The 22,250-nt window shown below is 43.7% G+C and overlaps 1 protein-coding gene across 2 annotated transcripts in view; it reads left to right on the plus strand.

Moving 5' to 3' along the window:
• The first annotated feature begins 2,842 nt into the window (after positions 1–2,842).
• The window catches only part of ATAD5 (ATPase family AAA domain containing 5), a 42,226-nt gene continuing 22,818 nt past the window's right edge, over positions 2,843–22,250 (plus strand). Inside the window, exons 1-7 of one of the 2 annotated variants that reach the window (XM_075903854.1) lie at positions 2,843–3,173; positions 4,949–6,750; positions 7,535–7,622; positions 10,093–10,257; positions 11,017–11,161; positions 14,589–14,673; positions 20,745–20,926. In XM_075903854.1, the coding sequence (XP_075759969.1) occupies positions 3,105–3,173; positions 4,949–6,750; positions 7,535–7,622; positions 10,093–10,257; positions 11,017–11,161; positions 14,589–14,673; positions 20,745–20,926 (2,536 nt within the window). In that variant the 5' untranslated portion in view covers positions 2,843–3,104. The remainder of the gene's footprint in view (positions 3,174–4,948; positions 6,751–7,534; positions 7,623–10,092; positions 10,258–11,016; positions 11,162–14,588; positions 14,674–20,744; positions 20,927–22,250) is intronic. The other variant, XM_075903853.1, reaches the window with a different exon arrangement.

A 22,250-nucleotide genomic window follows, 5' to 3' on the forward strand; every position in this document is an offset into this window, starting at 1 on the left:
TTCCACTATTTGATCTGAGGAAGTGGGTCTGGCCCACGAAATCTCATCATCTAATAAACCATCTTGTTAGTCTTTAAAGTGCTACATAGTCCTGTATTTTGTTTCAGCTACACCAGACTAACACGGCTACATTTCTATCACTATAAAACATGTAGATGAGCTCACAATACCATCTATATGTTTTGTTAGTCTATAAAGTGCTACCAGACCATTTGTTGTTTTTTTCTATACAGACTAACTCGGCTACCCCCTGAAGCTTCCAAATTTAAAAGTCACTGTAACACAGGAGAAAGGATGGGCTGAGATTAGAATGCAAGCCTGGAGCTTGGGAGAACTAAGTCACTTAGATTTCAGCATGGCCTCAGGCAAGTCATTTAGACTTCAGTGGAAGCTTGGAGCATAAATACCCTTAGGCTATGTCTAGACTGGCATGATTTTCCAGAAATGCTTTTAACGGAAAAGTTTTCCGTTAACAGCATTTTCGGAAAAGAGCATCTAGATTGGCACGGATGCTTTTCCGCAAAAGCACTTTTTGCGGAAAAGTGTCCGTGGCCAATCTAGACGCGCTTTTGCGCAAAAAAGCCCCGATCGCCATTTTCGCAATCAGGGCTTTTTTGCGCAAAACAAATGTCAGCTGTCTACACTGGCCCTTTTGCACAAAAGTTTTGCGCAAAAGGGACTTTTGCCCGAACGGGAGCAGCATAATATTTCCGCAAAAAGCACTGATTTCTTACAATAGGAAGTCAGTACTTTTGCAGAAATTCAAGCGGCCAGTGTAGACAGCTGGCAAGTTTTTCTGGAAAAGCGGCTGATTTTCCGGAAAAACTGGCCAGTCTAGACGCAGCCTTATGGATTAGCGATTTAGCTGCAATCACACAGAAAATTATGAAGCACTACAAATGCTAAAGTAATTGGAACCAGATAAGTACCCAGAATATACATACTATTAATTATTTTTATGATGCATCTGGCCTTGCAAAAATAAACTTTTCCAAACATGAGGGACAAATATCTTTTTTCTTGTGCACTTTAATTCCAGATACTGCAAGTAACTCCATCTGGGTGGACCTCTCCACCTATGCTGAGCCAGACAGTATGAGATTAGTATTATAGTTGGTCCCATTATGACAGTCAATGTACAAATACAAAATAAGATATGCAGACCTTGCCTAAGTGAGATTGCACTCCAAAATCGAATAGGCTAATGAAGCATGGGAGGACAAAATGAGGCACAGAAAGGCAAAGTGTTTTGCCCAGTGTCACACAGCAGTTAGTGGCAGAATAGAGAATAGAACCAGGCCTCCTGAGTCTCAGTCCAGTTCATTAGCCACTAACTCATGCTGCCTCTACTCTCAAAATTTATGAGCCACTCTTCCAAACTCTTTAACTTGCACATGCTTGATTTTAATGCACTGAAATCTCAGCATACATTCAGTTAAGCACACACTTGTCTTCGGATAGCTGCAGTCTTATATTGCAGTAGTGCCCAAAAGCGCAAGTCAGGACTAAGGCTTTTCTGTCCTAGGCAGAGGATGCACTGCTTCAAAGCTCACACCCAATCAAAAGGTTCAAAGCATATTTTAATTTTTTAACGCAGTTCATTATTTTGGAAAGACATGAGGCATAACCCCTTACCCAAGACTCTTGCCAGGCAGATCTCTTCTTCAGTCTTTAGCAGTTCTCTGGGGGTCAGCTTCTACCCCTCCTAGGCTCCAGTAAGTCACTCTCACCTTGTGCTACAAATCCCTAACTTTTAAACCATTGGGTTGCAGGGCAGACACCCCAACCTCTCCCTTCTTTCTTTCTTTCCCAGAGTCTTTTCCCACAAACCCCATCTCAGCTTCCTCCCTGGCCCTAAGGTTGTCAGATGCTTTAACCAAAAGTACCAAACACATACCCTCCTCCCCCCCCAAAAAAAAAAACAACTGGGGAAAAAATTCTGTTGAGGGAAAAAAAAGGGGGGGGAGAGACTGAAGTTGTTGAGCAAAAAAACAGCATGGCCCCTTTAAGAAATGTTTGTGAGGCTTTATGGCCTAATAGGAGCCAGTGGCCATCCACCATCTTGTCTGCCTGCTCCGGGCTGGACAGCTCCCCTGCAGAAACCAGTAAGCACCTGGGATTTTCACCTCCTGGCTGGGAAAAAAATCAGAAGGTACCGGACATTTGAGGTGTCCAGTATTTTTTGATTTTTTTACCAGACAGGAGGCAAAAATACCTGACTGTCCAGGTCAATACCGGACACCTGGCAACCCTACCTGGCCCTTTCCTAGCCATCCTCGCCCTCTTAAGCAGACAATGCACCCCAGATGGCTGCAGGTAGCCAAATGTACATCCAACAGCCCTGGTTCTCAGACACGTGCTCCTCCTGCATGTGACCCCAATGATCCTTCATTACTACCCCCCAACCCTGGCACAGGTGAGCAATCCAAGCCCTTAGGCCCCACTTGCTCTGACACTGATGGCAGGGGGGGCATGATGGTGATTTCAGGGCCCAGGAGGCAGCAGTGGCAGAGTGCAGGTGCCAGCCACAGGAAAGTGGCTTCCACTCGCCACACTTCTAATATGCGAGGAGAAGCCAATTAAGACCCTCTCCTCTGTGACCCCCGCCTCCAACCATCCAAACCCACCACCAGAGGAAGCCACTTCGCATTTGCAGAAAGTTTGTCCTCTATGGCCTCCCATTTCCACATCCCTTTTTTACGCCATGACGTTTCACGTGCCCCAACCCCTCCTTTTCCCCCCCCTTCAACTCGGAGGAGGCGCGAAAACCCACGTGACCCTCCCTTCGCAGGGAGGAGGTGCGAGGAGCTCGCGCTGACGTCACGTGACTCGGAAGGCGGGGCGGCCCGCGCTGCGCCAGGATCACGTGACGCGGGAGAGGCTGGCTGTGCGCCGTCCAGCCTGGATCACATGGGCCTATGGGCTGCGCCCCCTAGCGCGCCGGGTTCCGAACCTGTCCCGCGCGCGCTTTTCTGCCTGGGTGCTTCCGCCGCGCGTTTATTCCTGTCAGGCGGCTCCGGCCGGGCCGGGCGCTCTTGCCCTATGGCTCTGGGGCAGGGGTCTCCCTGGGACTGAGGGATCCTGCGTGCCCCCGACTGGGGGGGATGGTGGGGAGAGTGACCATGGCTGCGGCGGCGGCTACTTCTGCCCCGGGGAAGGACAGTGACGCCCCGGTGAGACACGAACCCCCCCCCCCCCGAGCGCTCTCTGAGGGGGGAAACGGGAGGACTCGGGAGCTGGGGCCTTGCCGTGGGGCGCGGGTCCTGGCGGTACAATACAGGGGTGGGGGAAGCTCTGGGGTCGTGCTGGGGTGGGGTCTGTCAAGGATGGGGGCCTCGTCCTGGGGCTTGTGGGACATGAGCACGGAGTTGGGGTGCAGCGAGGCGAGGGCCATGTTACCGGGGCGGAGGGGCGTAACGCGGCGGTCGCAGGCACTGCTGGGCTGGAGGCAGGGACGGTTTTATTGTGCGTCTGGCTCCCAGCGCAACAGGCTCCTGGCCCATGAGTAGCGCTCCGAGGCACTCGGGTCAGACTCCGAATGCTGTTGAGAGAGGGCTTGGTATCGGGCTCTCATGTGGTGCCCTAGAGCAGCTTCACCTTGCAGCGTTGTGTATCAGGTGCTATGCTACTGCAGGTCACAGATGTCCTGCTTCTGGGTGGTGTGTGGTTGGGGGAGGGGGGGAGGGTATCAGTACTTAAGTGGAGTTGGTTTTTGTTTATTTGTTTGGGAGATGTGCTATGCACAGTAAAACAGTGCTGAATGTTACAGCTCAACATGAAAATTTTGTCCTATGGCATCCCAGCGGTAAATGTCATAACACCTAGTCCCTTGAATGTATACCTCACTAATGCTACCCAAGTTATGGCTCATTAAGTCGTTTCATTCACAACATTTGTGGATTCCCTGAAAGCTAAGGAAGGAGTCCCACTCAATATATCTCCTACAACAAAAAATTTAGCATAGTGTAATCTGTGTTCAATGCCTGGTCTACACACACTATTTGTATTAATTGTTAGCTGTTTAGCTTATAGGAGTGATTTATTTATTTTTAATGAAGTAGATAATTTGTACTATAGAAACAGTTATACTAGCGTAAAGTTGGTTATTTGTCCTAGTTTAGCTTATTCCTATAATTTTATGGTGGTAATTTGTACTGGTGTAAAAAATTTTATGCCAACACACAGCTTTAATTATATTGATTTTTAATTAAAGTAGTGCAAAAACTGTATGTAGGCCAGTTGTTGCTATTGGACTCACAGGCAAATGCAAGAAGCATAGTAAATTACTGCAAAATAATGACATTTGTACATTTCGAAGCTGGTTCAGTTGTAGTATGAAAAAAGCAGTACTGTTCATATATTGGAGAAAGATGTAACAGATTCTTAATTTCTTCAAGAAAAATGTGTACTTTATTTTTCTTGAGATATTTTAGTATTAATATTTGCATTTCAATAGTGACTTTAGGCTCCAGTCAGTACTAGGGTACACTAGGTAGTGTACAAATGTGCACATGGACAGCACTGTCCTGGAAAATTTAGTCCTAGATAATTTGTCCTGAAGGTAGACTTCCTTAACTAATGTTAAGGATCCTTTTAGAGCTGTTTTAGGTACTGATCCTGCAATTAAGCTCATGCGGTCAGACCTCTATGCAGTCTAGAGCCTTCACTGAAGTCATTTTGGCTATGCAGAGTTGTAGGGGCCTGCCCTGCAGAGTGAATTTCAGAGTGAGTTTTCAGGTTACTGGATAGCTTTATCTAAGAAGGTTTACATGTCTGTTGCAAAGAGGTAGTAATATTAAAATGCACTGACATGCGCATTTTCCTTGGATAAAGACTTCAATTTTTCTTTTATCCTGTTAAATTGTTTGGTAATGTTCAGTGTTACCACCTCATTAGCTTAAGTAACTATTATTGTTAAATTAATGATGATTTTTTTTCTTGCTTGTAGCCATGCAAGAAACGAAGAGAGGAAGATCCCCCTACAAAAACAATTACAAATTATTTTTCACCATTAGCAAAAACTGTGGATAAAGTGTTGTCACCACCAAAATCTAACAACATATTGGATTACTTTAAAAAGACTTCTACAAATGAGAAGACCACTTTCCTCGTTGGAGTTGGAGAAAATAAAATTAACCAGTCTTACCAGCTATGTGCTGATGATGGCAAAGATTGTAAATCACCTTTGAGACCTACTTCAGAATCTTTTTCAAAGCTAAAAAGGAAAGGGAAGAGAGTTAATTTAAATAGTAAATTAAGAGATATTAAGACTCCCGAGAATGAATGTATGATAGAAATAAATAGTAACGATAGTACAGATATGATGAAATCAGAGGAAGAGTGTTTAAATACTAGTTTTATTGCTAACAGTGCTTCTGTTTCACTTGCACAAAAACATGTAGACAATTTAGCAGCAGATAATCAACAAAACAAAAACTCTTCAAACATTATCAAATGCAGAAATGATGCGAAGACAACCAAATTGGAGTTAAATGTATCAAAAAATCACCTAAAAAGATCAAGGAAGAGGAAGCACAAGTATAATACTGATTTGTCTGAAAATTCCTCCTCTGAAACCCAGCTGAATGTAAAGGAACTGAAAGATAAAAAACAAATCACATCTAAAATAATTGAAATTAAGAGTACTGTAAGCAATTCAAGCCTTGAAGTTAATGTGGATAAGACATCACAGTTAAATGATAGTACAGTTACAGTGTCATTTGAGGATTTTTTGAAAAGTCAAGGAGAAAATAAAGTGGAACAAATTCCAGAAACTAGTATGCCAATGCTAAACAATTTTATTATAGATAATGAAGAGGACAAAAGTGGTAGTATCAGTGACCCTGAAAATGGAGAGGAGTCTCAACAACTACCACTTAGAACAGTAACTGTCCTCGCACAGATTCATCCCATTCCCCCAAAATCTCTCTCTCTGCCAAAGGAGCAAAAGGTTTCTAGAAAAATAGCCTCTATTTTTTTGAAGCAAAAAGAATGTGAAGTAGAAAGAGAAAACAGTCAATCTCTTTTAGAGATTGAACAGACTGAACAAATGACTCAGAAAAGAAAATCTAATGTAGTTATAGAGGAAGAAGAATTGGAGTTAGCTGTACTAGAAGCTGTAGGACCTGAAGCTGTGAAGCCAAAATGTACTATAGAAGAAAGACATCAGTTTATGAAAGCTTTTAGACAACCAACATCTGATACGGTCAAAAGTGGAGTTAAAAAAACAATTGGAAAACTGAAGGAAGTCAGTGAAAAGCCTTCAAAACAAAATGAAGGAATGGATGAAGATGAAGCAGCCTCAGATAAAAGACATGAAAGTGAAATACTAAAGGATTATATTGACAAGCATTCCCATTGTAGTACTACTAAGGAGAGAATTAATATGCTTAAAAAGAAAGGAAAGAAGGTATTGGAGACTAAAGGAACAAATATTCCAAATAGTAGTGAAAATAATGAAAATACAGTGGCTAATGCTCATATTAAGGAAAAAACTTTAGATAATATAAGAATCCCATCGCATCTGAAACAGAGTGAATTAAGGAGGAGCCAAAGGCAAAAGAAAACTGAAAACTTCAAAAATGTTACACCTGAAAAAACTAGGGTTAATAATACTGTTTCTGAAAATGAACTAGGTGATAGTCCCCTACATGCTTCCACACCAAAATCAAGCAATAGATCCTTGAGGAAAAGTAACATGTATAAGTCTGAGGTGATCACAGTACCCTTTGATGCAAAGAGCCCAATAAGGTAAAAGTTTGGATTTTTAGAATATTTATAATTTTGATAATACTTTGCTTTGGTAAATAATTTTCATCTCCTAGAAAGGATGTTTGTTTATATAAATGTCAGCATTAAAGGCAGGGGAAATAGATGGTAAGTGGGTTGAGAAGCAATCTTAGGTTTTCTGCAAGGTTAGTGGGCCAGTTGAATAGCAACATGGAAGAAGTGAAATTTTCATTGATCTTTGAAGTAATAGAACCCTGTGCTGCAGCTACTGTATATACTTGGAACATTTTAGGGTAAGGTCCTTAATCCAAGACTGGAGATTCATTTTTTTTTTCATGGATGGAAGAATATTTACAGTTTTGACATACGGGAAGATGTGACTTCTGCTAATCTGTTGAAAAGCAGTTCACAGTAGGGGAGTGGAAAATGGTACCCAAATTAAGGATCTTCAGATGGCTAAGAATTTCCTCCTATTTTTAAATTAGTGAAAATTCGAAATTTTTTTCAGGTTTTGTTTTTAAATCAGTGGAATGGGATAGGGAAGCATAAGTTCCTATTCCACATCTGAGAATTTTTAAAAATAAATGCACTACAGTAACTTGATACATTAAGAAATATTCTTTCTCTGAAAAGAACATTAAGATCAGTTGGGTGTATGCCTGTGTTCACAGGAAAAATATATTTAGATCCTTTACTCATTAGGATTTTTGCATCTGTTGATAGCAATCTTAAATTCTAATGACTCTGAGGTAGAGACTGAGGTTCCCTTTAAAAATTAATTTAATAATGTTTTTTCCTTGTTTAGAATGAGGTTTACTCGAATTAATGCATCTAAAAAATCCGAAAAAGCTGAAACAATGGAAAATGAAGAATTTACCCCAAGAAATATAAAGGTGGCTTTTATCAAGTCTGTTACATGTTTGTATTTTGTGTTTGGGAAGTCACTTACAGAATACTAAAGTAAATAAGTGTAGTACCTTCTTGTTCCAGATTATTTGTGGTGTACAGTTGATCAACTAAGACTTGAAAAATCCATTCACTTCAGGGGCACTGTTAAATGAGGGGGCCTACATCTTGAAGTCTAAATGAATTTAAGATAACATTTTAAAAATAAAACATTTGGTAGATGAGTGTAATCATAAGCAATGTCTGTTGTCAGAAAGATGGGTCAGTGGCATTAGCCTTACCACTGAATAAAATGGGATTTCTCTGTTTCATTGCTTTTACTCAGCATATTATCAGCAGCAGTAAAATTGTTTAAAAAAAAAAAAAAAAGCTATAGCTTGGGAAAGACAGAAGCAGAAGTTGAGGCATGCATTGGAATTCTTAAATAGAGGGGAAAAGACCTAAATACTCGAAGCTATGGAGAGGAGGGAAGGATAGAGTTATTGACATATCTTTCTGATAGACAACACACAGGAGGGTGTGCAGGGATGTCAAGAGAAGAAAATTCCTCCTCTAGCTGCTCTGAGGATGGAGTGACGCTTCAGTTATATTTTGGCCAGAGACTCATTCAAAATGCAGTCTCTAGTCAGGGCCCCAGGGATAGCATCTCTGCAAAAACTCAGTGTTTTGTTCCAGATAGATAAGGTTGTTTTTTGTCACCAACCAGACCTCACAGATGAAGCCTCTCAGCTTAATTATCTCTCTTTCTGTCTCATAGGGTTACGCTTGCATTGTGGGTGGGCTCAGTCTGGTTTCAGATGGACAGATAACCAGTATACAATTTTGATAATGCAGTACATTTGGTCTCAAATATGTTTCAGTAGGTGTGAAGCTGCTTTTTATAGCATACCTGAGATTTCTTCATCAGGGTGATATTGTAGTAGGTATGTTAAATATCGGTTAATTGAGTAGTCAGTTAACCTCATGAATTCTTATTGGTTACTTGATTATTTTATAGTCCTTAGGGGTGGAGCCAGCAGCCAGTGTGCTCCAGCCCTGCTCCCAAGGAGCCCCCTGCCACTCTGCACTGCTGCCTCAGTATCCGAGGCAGCAGCATGGGTTGCCAAGTGGGAGCTAGTCCACGAGGGGACCCAGTTTAAAAACCAGCTCCCCTCAAAGACTGCCTGCCACCCTGCGCTGCTGCCTCTGATAGAGAGGCAGGAGTGTGGGGTAGCAGCAGATCCTGTCCAGGGTGGGTCTGAGCTACTGGACCCAACACAACCCAGAACTGAGCCAGGCTGCCTGCCTGCCCAGCTCTTAATACACTTTAAATGCAGAGCCACAGCGGCGGTAGGTCACGAACCTGGAGCAAGCCAGGACTGAGCTGGGCTGCTGGCCAGCCTGCTAAAAAAATTGACTGGCAAGTGGCAGGAGGGAAATGCGTGTAGTCTATAGCATTAACTTAAAAGCTTTTGCTTATCGGTTAGTTGACTATATTATTACATCTCTATATTGTAGCACAGTTATAAGGCAGAAACAAGCCGTCTTACATTTGGCACTACCTGGCATTCTAGTTAGCATTTTCAGCAGCAGGAGCAAATATTATTCACAGATACCCAAGTGCCTTCAGAACAGGGATGATCATAGAATACTAGTACTAGAAGGGACCTCGAGAGGTCGAGCCCAGTCCCCTGTCCTCACAGCAGGACTAAGCACTGTCTATATCTTCCCTGACAGGTGTCTGTCTATCCAGCTCTTAAATATCTCCAGTGATGGAGATTCCAGAACCTTCCTAGGCAATTTATTCCAGTGTTTAACCACCCTGACCATATTAAGTGTTTAACCATAGTAAGGGCAGAACAAGAAAGCTTCCATTAGCACTACCTGTGCTCTACTTGTTTGTTTCATGGATAAATTACAAAATCTCTTTGTAAAGTTATATCTTCCATGGGCAGTACATTTTTTTTAATTGAATGTTTATTTCTTATCAGCTCCATAGCATTTGCAGCTGCCCCACTCTTTATTTTCTCTCTTTTTTTTTTTTAATTAATCTTCAATGGCAGTCCCTTCTCTTCTGCTCTGATAACTTTTGCAGTGTCTTTGTGAATGTGTTACCCAGTAGTAGCAATAGATTTATAAGAGTGGTAATCCTGATGATTTCCGGTTATCCAGTAGTCTCTGTTTTGGGGACATCTTGTGGCCTGTGTTATATAGAAGGTCAGATTAAATTATCACAATGGTCCCTTCTGACCTTGGAAGCTATGAATTTCCTGATAGAATGCTTATGTAAAATGGTACTAAATAAGATTTTACTTTAAAGAAAAGCAGTTATTTTCACAACCATTTTATTTCCTTTTAAATTGTATGCAACATGTGTTTCAATGATAGTGTAACGTATGTAGACTGATTTTTATTTTAATGTAAAATATATGGCTATTAATGATCAGGTGTTTTCATCATTTTGTACTTTGTTTATAGAGGACCTGTACTTCTAAAAATCTATCCAAAGCTAAACAATTGATTGAAAAAGCAAAGGCCATACAACATAATAGATCAAAGGCTAATGAAGATACCCCAACACCTGTAAGACGCTCATCTCGACAGCAAGCTCTTGCTGAAAAGAAAAAATTACAAAAAAATGAAGTAAGTTTGCAAATTGAATAGTATAGAACTCATATTTCTTTTAAAGTTATTCTCATTTAAGCAATAATTTACTTTTAATTTCTTATGCTGTTTATGTATTTCTGCTATGGGATCTTATGAAGTGAATGGAGATGATGTGGTAGCATGGTTTTGATTTTACAGTACTAACTAGTATGAGTTGGATCTGAAGATTAAGGGATCATTCCTGCAACCACTCGGGCCGTGGAATCACTCTAACAGGCATTGAACATAGCTTACTATAGTGTTCTGATTGAGGTTTTTACTTTAAGTAGAAAATGTCAGTTTCAGTAATAGGAAACTGGTCCTTGACCCAGAAGACTCAGAATCTTGGATTTTTTTAATGTCTCTAGTAGTTAGAACCAAAAGAGACAGGATAGGCAAGAAAATGTGACAGACGAGCATAGCTGTTCCTAAGCAGAATGACATCTCAGGGACAATGTAAAAAAAATTATAAAATCAGACCAACTTTTGCAATATTCCTGTAGGAAAAAAGCTCACTCATTTGTACTTGGTGCTTTAGAAGATTTTTTTCCTGTAACTTGCTCCATGTTTGTAGGAAACACAAATAGAACTGTTAAATAGAGTAATTTTTGAGTTTTAGCAACAGTTGTTTAATTTATGAGCTCCATCAGTATCTATAATTAATTGGTAGTGTACAGAATTGGAAATAGTATTTAGTGAGAATAGAGTAGGTGGTATTTAATTTATTTATTTTTTATTATTATTATTCCTGTCCAGGATTCAGTGATCATTTTAAACTCAAGCCCAAAGAGTACTATTGATTCTACACAGAATGTGGAGAAAAAGCAAAAGAAACTTCGAAGTTTAAATGATGTACTAGGGAAAAAATCTAAAAATATGAAGGTTACTAACAGCTCACACGGTAACTGAATTTAAATAAACATGTTTTATTTTTATTTCAATGTATAACATGCCAATCTTGAACACCAGGACTATTTAGACTATACTACCGTGGTCACCAACCTGTCAATCGCAATCGACTGGTGGATTGTGGGGGCATGACCAGTCGATCGCGCAGCATTCCCTCCCTGCCCCCCTTTCCCTACTACTATCCCCAAAGAGGAGCCTGCGCTGACGCTCCCTCCCGCGAAAATGGAGGTAGCGCTGGCTTCCTGTGGCGTGGAGGGGAGGTCCTGCAGCTGCGCGCCAGCTCTGGGTCTCAGGAAGCACACGGGCTGCTCTTCCCCTCCCCCAAACAGCCGGGTCTGTGCAGGGGGAGGAAAGGTGGGGGGGGGGGAATAGGAGTCCTGGGACTGCCAGCTCCAACTTTTCAGGAAGTGCGTGAGTTCTTCCTCCGCTCCCCACAACAGTCATGTGCTTCCTGAGAAATTGGAGCTGGCTCGGTCTCGGGACGACTCCTCCCTCCGCACAGGAAGGCAGCAAGGGGAAGGAAGTCCCCGATGGCGTGACAGACTTGGCTGTTTGGGGGAGGGGAAGAGCAGCCTGCATTTCTTCCTGAGACCCTGGATCTTGCGCGCAGCTGCAGGATCCCCAGGTACTGGCCAAGCTGTCTCTGTCCCCTCCCCTATGCCAGACCCCCATGAGTATCCTGCCCCAGCACCCACCAGCGCCCTGTCTCCTGCCTAAACCCCCACCAGCACCTTGCCCCTGCCCCATGGCCAGTCTCCCACCAGCACCCTGCTCCAGCACCCTGTCCTTGTCTTGTGGTCAGACACCTGCCAGAACCCTGCTCCTGCCCCCTGGCCAGTCATCATTCAGCACCCTGTCCCATGGCCAGACACCCACCAGCACCCTGCTCCTGTCCCCTCCCTCCTTGCCAGACACCTACTCCCAGCTTGTTCCTGTACCCTGTTTTCCATTCAGATTCTTGCACCCCCATTCCTATCTCACTCACTGGCAGCCCTGTCCTGCGTGCTGGATCCCTCATTTTGGCCCCACCTCAGATTGTAGAGGGACCCACAAATTCCACTAACTCTGGAACCCAGAAGAATTAATCTGACCTGGGGCTGAAGTTCCAGGAGAGTGAGGTGTCTCAGTTGGGACCACATTAGTGAGGCTTGGGATTTTTTTGGAGGGGTTGTGTTTTTTGCATCTCACTTGTGTAGCCCCAACTGACTTTTCTGATGATGACCCTGACTCAAAACAGGTTCCCCGCCCCTCTCATAAATAAAAACAATGCTGAAACATTTTGTGTTTGACATAATATTTTATTTAAAAATGAAGCCTGGCCAAAAACCCCCAAATGGGGCCAAGTCCCATCTGGCTGCAGCATCATAACACTCCTACACCCCTCATAGAGCCCAAACCTGAGCCTATCATACACCAGAACCCCCTGTCATGAGCCTCTCACATCCCCTACATCTCCAGTCTTGTGCCACAACACTCCTGCCCTATCCACACACTGCAAACCTGTGCCCTGAGCCCCTCATATACCCCAACCCAAACTCCTGCACCCTCACATCCACAAGCCTGAGACTGGCTCAGCACCCCAACTTTCCACCTAACCCCAACAGTCTCCATCCTGGAGCCCCCTCCCTGAGCCAGCATCCCCTTCTCCACCTCCTGCTGCACCCAAATTCCCTCCAAGAGCTTGAACCTCTCTCCGCTTCCCACACCCAAATCCCTCCTTCCCACCCCAGAGCCCGCACTTCCTGTCTCAGCCCAGTGAGAGTGAGTAAGGGCTGGGGACAGAAAATGTTGGAGAGGAGAGGAACAGAGAGGGTGGGGTCTTGGGGAAGGATGGAGTAGGTCTTGGCTTGCCCTGACATTTAAAAAGTGATCTTGGGTGTAAAAAGGTTGGAGACCACTGCTATACAGGCAGTCCCCGACTTACGTGGATCCGACTTATGTCGGATCCGCACTTACGAACGGGGCTTTTCTTGCCCCGGAGCTCGCGGGCGGCGGGACCAACCACAGTGCACCGGTCCCGCCACCGCGTCCTCTGGGGCGAGAAAAGCTGCTCCGGGTCTCCCTGGTGTGCTGGGGGGAAATCCCCAGCACAGCAGGGAGACCCGAGCAAAGCCGCACAGGCGGCGGGACCCCGCTGCCCGTGCGACTTTGCTCCTTTGCCCCTGTGCACAGCAGGGAGACAGGAGCAAAGCCGCAGAGGCGGGGGACCCCGCCGCCTGTGCGGCTTTGCTCGGGTCTCTCTGCTGTGCTCGGGGGGGGTTCCCCCCCAGCACAGCAGGGAGACTGGAGCAAAGCCGCAGAGGCGGGGGACCCTGCCGCCTGTGCGGCTTTGTTCCGGGGCAAAGGAGCAAAGCCGCACGGGCAGCGGGGACCCGCCGCCTGTGCGGCTTTGCTCGGGTCTCCCTGCTGTGCTGGGGAGACTCCCCCAGCACAGCAGGGAGACAGGAGCAAAGCCGCAGAGGCGGCGGGACCTCTGCGCCTCCGCGGCTTTGCTCGGGTCTTCCTGGTCTGCTGGGGGGGGAGGGAACGCAGCTAGTGCGCCCCCCTCCCCTCCAGCAGGCCAGGCTTTTGTTGTGGGACGCCTGGGGTAGAGCAGCTGGGGTGCTGCCGGGTTGGCCCTGCGGGGACCTACCCGGCAGTGCCCCAGCTGTTCTGTCCCAGGAGTCCAGATTCAGCCGCTGTTGAAACTGATCAGCGGCTGATTCCAGGAAGCCGGGGGCAGAGCAACTCTGCCTAGGGCTTCCTGTAGTCAGCCGCTGATCAGTTTCAGCAGCGGCTGAATCTGGAGCCAGTTCCGACTTACATACAAATTCAACTTAAGAACAAACCTACAGTCCCTATCTTGTACCTAACCCGGGGACTGCCTGTACACTCTCTCTCTCTCTCTCTCTCTCTCTCTCTCTCTCTCTCCGCGCGCGTGCGCTTCTTATACATATAATTCCCTTTTGTTAATTTAGGTATGTGCCCTCTTGACAGTGTCCTTTTAATTAGAATAATTTGGAAAACTCTAAAGAAAGTAAAATAATTTCTGTTACTCCACCATTTTTCTTAGTCCTCTTGATAATTTAGGTGGGTTTATAGTCACACTTCTATACACTTGTATGGAAGGAGAAACTGACTATTTACAGTCTGACTGCAAGGTAAAAACAAAACTACAGAAAAATATTTAACAATACTAAGTAAAATATTTTTGGACATTTTTAAATTGACTATCTATAGAGCAAGAAATCTTTAAGGGAATTAAGCTGCAGAGTAAGTCGTTCTTAAAGAAAAGCATACTAAATTTTAGGGGTATTGATATATATATATAATACAAAATATTTAATAGGAAGACAAAATGAGGATGAAAACATAATTGTAGAAGTTATTTGGTTGTTAGTGCTAATCCATATCTGCTTTTTCCCCCCCGCCTCCTTAAGGAAAAGGGAGAGTCCTGCCTTCGTTACTGGGCAAAAAAGCTCAAAATGTTGCAGATGAACCGATTGTAATTTTTGATGATAGCAGGTCAGTCCAATACAAATTGTGTATAATGTGTGAGAAATGTATTGAATTCTTTCATGGTCATATTGAAATGTCCAGGTTTCTTTGTGTTCCTGTCATATTACATAATTTTTAAAGCTAGGATATTAGAAGTTGTTAAATACAGTAACGATGTAATTGCTAAAAATCTTAGCAGTTGCAAGCACTTCAGGCTCAGCAGCATAAAGCTTACCTTTATACTGCAAAGCCTGCAGTGAAGCCTCCCCAGGAGCAGAAACGCCAGCCTCTGCCCACCTGGCTCTCACAGAGGAGGCTTCACTGCCCTGCCACAGAGAAGCCACCTCCTTGGGAGCCAGCAGAGTCTAACCGATAAGTATCAGCTTATCAGTTAAACTGTAATATCCCTAAACTGTAATATCCCTAATTTAAAGTACACATCAAAATGCAGTAGCAAAGTATTGTGTTTAGATATTAATTGGTACATAACATTTTATATCCCTAATTTTAATATTTAAACTGGTTAAACTGTATGTATAACTGGCCTGCCCAGGTGCTATGGGCTCAGCCTGGCTAGAGCACCCCATGCCTGTGGCATAGGCTTCTAAGGCTAGGCCAAGCCCACAATGCCACAGCTAGGGAGCTGTTCCGGCCAGGCCAGGTGCCCGTTAACCAGTTATCCGGGTAAGCATGCCAGTAGAGCTAATACTTACTGGGTAACTGGTTATCCCTTTACATCCCTAATTAAAATGTTACAGGCTGACTTTTGCACTGTTGTTGGATCCTTTTATGCTGCTCAAAATCCAAACCTGCATTTAGTTAATCATAGAATACTAGGAATGGAAGGGACCTCAAGAGGTCATCGAGTCCAGTCTCCTGCCCTCAGGGCAGGACCAAATACTGTCAAGACCATCCCTGATAGACATTTATCTAACCTACTCTTAAATATCTCCAGACATGGAGATTCCACAACCCCCCTGGGCAATTTATTCCAGTGTTTGACTACCCTGACAGTTAGGAACTTTTTCCTAATGTCCAACCTAAACCTCCCTTGCTGCAGTTTAAGCCCATTGCTTCTTGTTCTAGCCTCAGAGGCCAAGAAGAACAAGTTTTCTCCCTCCTCCTTATGACACCCTTTTAGATATCTGAAAACTGCTATCATGTCCCCCCTCAATCTTCTCGTTTCTAAACTAAACAAACCCAGCCTTCCTTCAACCTTCCCTCATAGGTCATGTTCTCTAGACCTTTAATCATTCTTGTCGCTCTTCTCTGGACCCTCTCCAATTTCTCCACATCTTTCTTGAAATGTGGTAGAATCATAGGACTGGAAGGGACCTTGAGAGGTCATCGAGTCCAGCCCCCCGCCCTCAAGGCAGGACCAAGCTCTGTCTACACCATCCCTGACAGATGTCTATCTAATCTGTTCTTAAATATCTCCAGAGAGGCAGATTCCACCACCTCCCTTGGCAATTTATTCCAATATTTGACCACCCTGACAGTTAGGAATTTTTTCCTAATGTCCAATCTAAACCTCCCTTGCTGCACTTTAAGCCCTTTACTCCTTGTCCTGTCCTCAGAAACCAAGAGGAACAAATTTTCTCCTTCCTCCTTGTGACACCCTTTTAGATATTTGAAAACCGCTATCATGTCCCCCCTTAATCTTTTTTTTTCCAAACTAAACAAGCCCAGTTCATGAAGCCTGGCTTCATAGGTCATGTTCTCTAGACCTTTAATCATTCTTGTCGCTCTTCTCTGTACCCTTTCCAATTTCTCCATCTTTCTTGAAATGTGGCACCCAGAACTGGACACAGTACTCCAGCTGAGGACTAACTAGTGCAGAGTAGAGCGGCAGAATGACTTCATGAGTTTTGCTTACAACACACCTGTTGATACAACCTAGAATCATATTTGCTTTTTTTGCAGCAGCATCACACTGTTGACTCATATTCAACTTGTGGTCCACTATGACCCCTAGATCCCTTTCTGCCATGCTCCTTCCTAGACAGTCGCTTCCCATCTTGTATGTATGGAACTGATTGTTCCTTCCTAAGTGGAGCACTTTGCATTTCTCTTTATTAAACTTCATCCTGTTTACCTCTGACCATTTCTCTAACTTGCTAAGGTCATTTTGAATTATGTCCCTATCCTCCAAAGAAGTTGCAACCCCACCCAGTTTGGTATCATCTGCAAACTTAATAAGCGTACTCTCTAACCCAATATCTACATCATTGATGAAGATATTGAACAGTATGGGTCCCAAAACAGACCCTTGCGGAACTCCACTTGTTATCCTTTTCCAGCAGGATTTAGCACCGTTAACAACAACTCTCTGACTACAGTTATCCAGCCAATTATGCACCCACCTTATCGTGGCCCTATCTAAGTTATATTTGCCTAGTTTATCAATAAGAATATCATGCGAGACCGTATCAAATGCCTTACTAAAGTCTAGGTATATGACATCCACTGCTTCTCCCTTATCCACAAGGCTCGTTATCCTATCAAAGAAAGCTATCAGATTAGTTTGGCATGACTTGTTCTTCACAAATCCATGCTAGCTGTTCCCTATCACCTTGCCACTTTCCAAGTGTTTACAGATGATTTCCTTAATTACTTGCTCCATTATCTTCCCTGGCACAGAAGTTAAACTAACTTGTCTGTAGCTTCCTGGGCTGTTATTTCCCTTTTTATAGATGGGCACTATATTTGCCCTTTTCCAGTCCTCTGGAATCTCTCCTGTCTCCCATGATTTTCCAAAGACGATAGCTAGAGGCTCAGATACCTCCTCTATCAGCTCCTTGAGTATTCTCGGATGCATTTCATCAGGCCCTAACTTTTCTAGGTTATTTTTAACTTGTTCTTTTTTTATTTTACCTTCTAAAACTGCCCCTTCCCACTAGCATTCACTGTGTTAGGCATTCCTACAGACTTCTCGGTGAAGACCGAAACACAGAAGTCATTGAGCATCTCTGCCATTTCCAAATTTCCTGTTACTATTTCTCCCTCCTCACTGACCAGTGGGCCTACCCTCTCCTTGGTCTTCCTCTTGCTTCTAATGTATTTATAAAAAGTTGTCTTGTTTCTCTTTATTCCGGTAGCTAGTTTGAGCTCATTCTGTGCCTTTGCCTTTCTAATCTTGCCCCTGCATTCCTGTGCTGTTTGCCTATATTCATCCTTTGTAATTTGTCCTACTTTCCATTTTTTATATGACCCCTTTTTTATTTTTAGATAATGCAAGATCTCGTGGTTAAGCCAGTGTGGTCTTTTGCCATATTTTCTATCTTCCCGACACATCGGAATAGCTTGCTTTTGGGCCCTTAACAATGTCCCTTTGAAAAACTGCCAACTCTCCTCAGTTGTTTTTCCCCTCAGTCTCGATTCCCATGGGACCACACAATTCTCCTATTAGCTCTCTGAGCTTACCAAAATCCGCCTTCCTGAAATCCATTGTCTCTGTTTTGCTGTTCTCCCTTCTACCCTTCCTTAGAATTGTGAACTCTATGATTTCATCATCACTTTCACCCAAGCTGTCTTCCACTTTCAAATTCTCAACCAGTTCCTCTCTGTTTGTTAGGATCAAATCTAGAACAGCTTCTCCCTTGGTAGCTTTTTCAACCTTCTGAAATAAAAAGTTGTCTCCAATGCAGTCTAAGAACTTATTGGATAGTCTGTGCCTCGCAGTGTTATTTTCCCAACATATATCTGGATAGTTGAAGTCCCCCATCACCACCAAATCTTGGGCTTTAGATGATTTTGTTAGTTGTTTAAAAAAAGCCTCATCCACTTCTACCACCTGGGTAGGTGGCCTGTAGTAGACTCCTAGCATGACATCACCTTTGTTTTTGATCCCTTTTAGCCTAACCCAGAGACTCTCAACACATCCGTCTCCTATGTTCATCTCCACCTCACTCCAAGTGTGTTCATTTTTAATGTATAAGGCAACACCTCCTCCCTTTTTCCCTGTCTATCCTTCCTGAGCAAGCTGTACCCTTCTAGACAAACATTCCAATCGTGTATTATGCCACCAAGTTTCTGTGATGCCAACAATGTCATAATTGTACTTATTTATTAGCACTTCCAGTTCTTCTTGCTTATTTCCCATACTCCTCGCATTTGTATATAGGCATCTAAGATCCCGATTTGACTTTGCCTCCCAGTTTTGTCCTGACCCTCCTTTCTCTCTGCCATTGTAGCCCACGCTCCCTCCTGTTTCTGATCCATCACCCAGGTCTCCATGTTCTCCACTTACCTGTGGGTTTTGCTCACCTGTCCCCGTCGAACCTAGTTTAAAGCCCTCCTCACTAGGTTAGCCATTCTGTGCCCAAATAGGGTCTTCCCCCTCCTTGAAAGGTGAACACCATCCCTGCTTAGCAGTCCTTCCTGGAATAATTATTATAATATGAAATGTCTTCTTAAAATATGTCTTAGAATTATGGGAACCAGGAAGATGAGTGTACATTCCATCTTCAGGTTTGTTACTCTTGGTAAACCTTAGTGTTTAGCAAAAACCATAATATAAAAATTGACTGAGGCACTGTTTAGGGCATTTATACCTAGATTTGCCCTCAGAGGTCCGCCACTCTCAGGGTGTCAACTCCCTTGTCTGCTTCCTCTCTTTGGAGTAGACATGTATGATTCTTTACCATCTTACTGGGGTATCTCCAGGATGAACAGTTTTCTACCTTCAGTATATTATTCCCTGCAGAAGACTAAGTACTTCTTGCCTTCTTTTCAGAGACTAATAGTGTAATTGCCCATAGTTATAAGTTACCACACAATTCTCACTAATCGGGTATATTTAATTCTTAAGGTAAAAGCATAACTCAGAAAATATATTCAAAACAATAAAGAAACTAAATGCATGCTTAGCAGAATTCAACTCCACCTAGGACTTGTTTCATGTTCATCACAGCTTCTACCCAGAACGATCACCTCACTAGACAGAAATCTTTCCAACCCTTCCCTAAGGATTGGGATACTGTTCTTCAGCTAAAGCGACGAGGAGTCCTGTGGCACCTTATAGACTAACTGAAGTGTAGGAGCATAAGCTTTCGTGGGCAAAGACCCACTTCGTCAGATGCATGTAGTGGAAATTTCCAGAGGCAGGAATAAATATGCAGGCCAGGATCAGGCTGGAGATGACGAGATCATCTCCAGCCTGATCCTGGCCTGCATATTTATTCCTGCCTCTGGAAATTTCCACTACATGCATCTGACGAAGTGGGTCTTTGCCCACGAAAGCTTATGCTCCTACACTTCAGTTAGTCTATAAGGTGCCACAGGACTCCTCGTCGCTTTTGCAGATTCAGACTAATACGGCTACCCCTCTGATACTTGTTCTTCAGCTGTATCCGAACAAAAGCCTCGAGTCAGTTCATCACCAAGTTATTTATACCCATGTCATTTCTTTGTTGGTCTTTAGAGAATACACTTTGAACCTTTGAAGAAACAATGAATAGGTTATCAGCCAGACAAAGGGTCCCCTCCTCAGGGCAAAGTTTCAAAGTTCTGATAACCAGAAGAATTATGTCACATACTCCCCTTCTCCTAGGGAATTTGTATGCAATTGCACAATAATATATAAACAATTTTGTTTTTAATTCAATGGATCCCACAAGTACTAAACATAATTCAGGTCTACACAGCAGGGCTAAAGAAGAAATAAGCTACACAACTTGAGCTACATCAGTTGTGTAGCTTAAATCGAAGTAGTTTATTTCGGCTTTTGGTGCTATCTACGCAGCAGGAAATCCAAGAGAGAGCGCTCTTCGTCTGACTTCCCTTAGCCCTCGTAAAATGAGGGTTACAGGAGCCAGAATAAGAAGTTCTCCAGCTTGTCATTATTTCAACATTATGTCAAAATAACTGCTTGTAGTGTAGATGCGGACTATGTTATTTTGGAATAACATCAGTTATTCCGAAAAAACACTGTAGTATAGACTTACCCTAAGGTTTATTCAGGTTTTCTATCTGTCACAGTCAGGAATGAGTCAAATTACTGGTAGGGATAAGTAAACTTTTTCCATATTAAATCGTGTTATGAACTCTGCATGCTTGGTAGCTTGATTGACAATAAAATTCACTTATTTTGTGTAAAGCCAAGATGTATCTGAAAATTCTCAAGATGATGAGCAGTTCAAGGCAAAACGTGAATTTTTGATGAGTGGTTTGCCAGAGTCTCTAAAAAGACACATTGCAAAGAAAGCAGCAGTATTAGAAGCATACTCTGTGGCAAGTTGCTGTTTTCAGACAGTCATCCATGTACAGCAGAAGGATGATGGTAAGTTTTTATTTGTCTTGAGCTCGTGTAGTAAATTCAAGTAGCACTTTAGGAGATCTGGGTTTGAAATCAAAGGTTTAAAGACAGAGTTTTAATACAACTATGATGGAACTAGCCAATTAGCCCGTCATAAAACGGGATTTTCAGGTCTCTCCTCCATGTCGGTCTTCTCTCCTGAGCCTCCAGTCTCTTGCTCCGTCTGTCTCTCTCTCCTACTGCCTCCCTCCCCTCCCCCCCCAGCTCTCCTCCGCCTCCTGCCTCTCTCTCTCTCTCTCTCTTTCTCTTTCTCTTCCCCCTCCTGCCTCTCACTTGGGGGACCGCAGAGCCCAAACAGCTGTTTGGGCTCCTCACTCCCCATGCTGCATGGAGAACGCTGAGCCCAAACGGTCGCTTGTGCCACTTGCTCCCACACGGCGGCCCGGCTGAGTGGCACGGAAGTCAGCTGAGCGACACGGCAGGAGGTGAAGGGGGGCAGGGTGGTGACGTTCACGGCCAGGGGCGGGGCCTGGAGCCATTGTCATGCCGCACGTCACCACCCCGTCCCCCTTCCCCTCCCGCCGTGGTGCTCGGCTCACTTCTGCACCGCTCAGCTGGGCCGCCATGGGGGAGCAAGCAGCCGTTTGGGCCCCGCACTCCCCATGGAGCACGGGCCGTCCAGAGGGAACAGCCAGCATTTCAGGCAACAGCGCCGCCCAGAGGGAACAGCCAGCATTTCAGGCAACAGCGCCGCCCAGAGGGAACAGCCAGCATTTCAGTTACAGACTCTCAGACATTGGGCTACTATATATATATATATATATATATATATATATATATATGATAATTGGCAAATCCTACTTTTTCTTTGTGTTACAGTAACAAAACTAAGCATATTGATACAAATAGTCTTATCAAATATGCATTTTAAAACAGAGCTCTGATATGTCAATAATATATAATCATATTAACTTCATAAGTGGACAAATAGCATGTTTTAAAGGTATAATAATAAAATAGGACTTGAAAAAACAACTTATTTAGGGAGAATAAATATCTTGCTTTGGCCACGTGATGCATGGAAACATCTGATTCTTTACTGAAAGGGAATGGGATAAGAAGAAATAGAACAGCCTACATATTGCTGCTACTTTGACACTGAAAGAAGATTGAAGCCAAAGGGACCCCCTAAGCTTCTTGCTTTTTCCTCAGAAAGTGAAGGATTGTGCTCCTGTGTGTTCTCTCTTTTTAAGAGAATAAGAGAAAGGAACCAAAGTAACTGCTGTGTCTCAGAGGGAGAGTGACAGAATTTCTCCTGGAGGTATTATGACTTGAAGTGATAATCTTG

The sequence above is a fragment of the Pelodiscus sinensis genome, chromosome 20 (genome assembly GCF_049634645.1).
Source record: "Pelodiscus sinensis isolate JC-2024 chromosome 20, ASM4963464v1, whole genome shotgun sequence".
NCBI classification, from domain to species: domain Eukaryota; kingdom Metazoa; phylum Chordata; order Testudines; family Trionychidae; genus Pelodiscus; species Pelodiscus sinensis.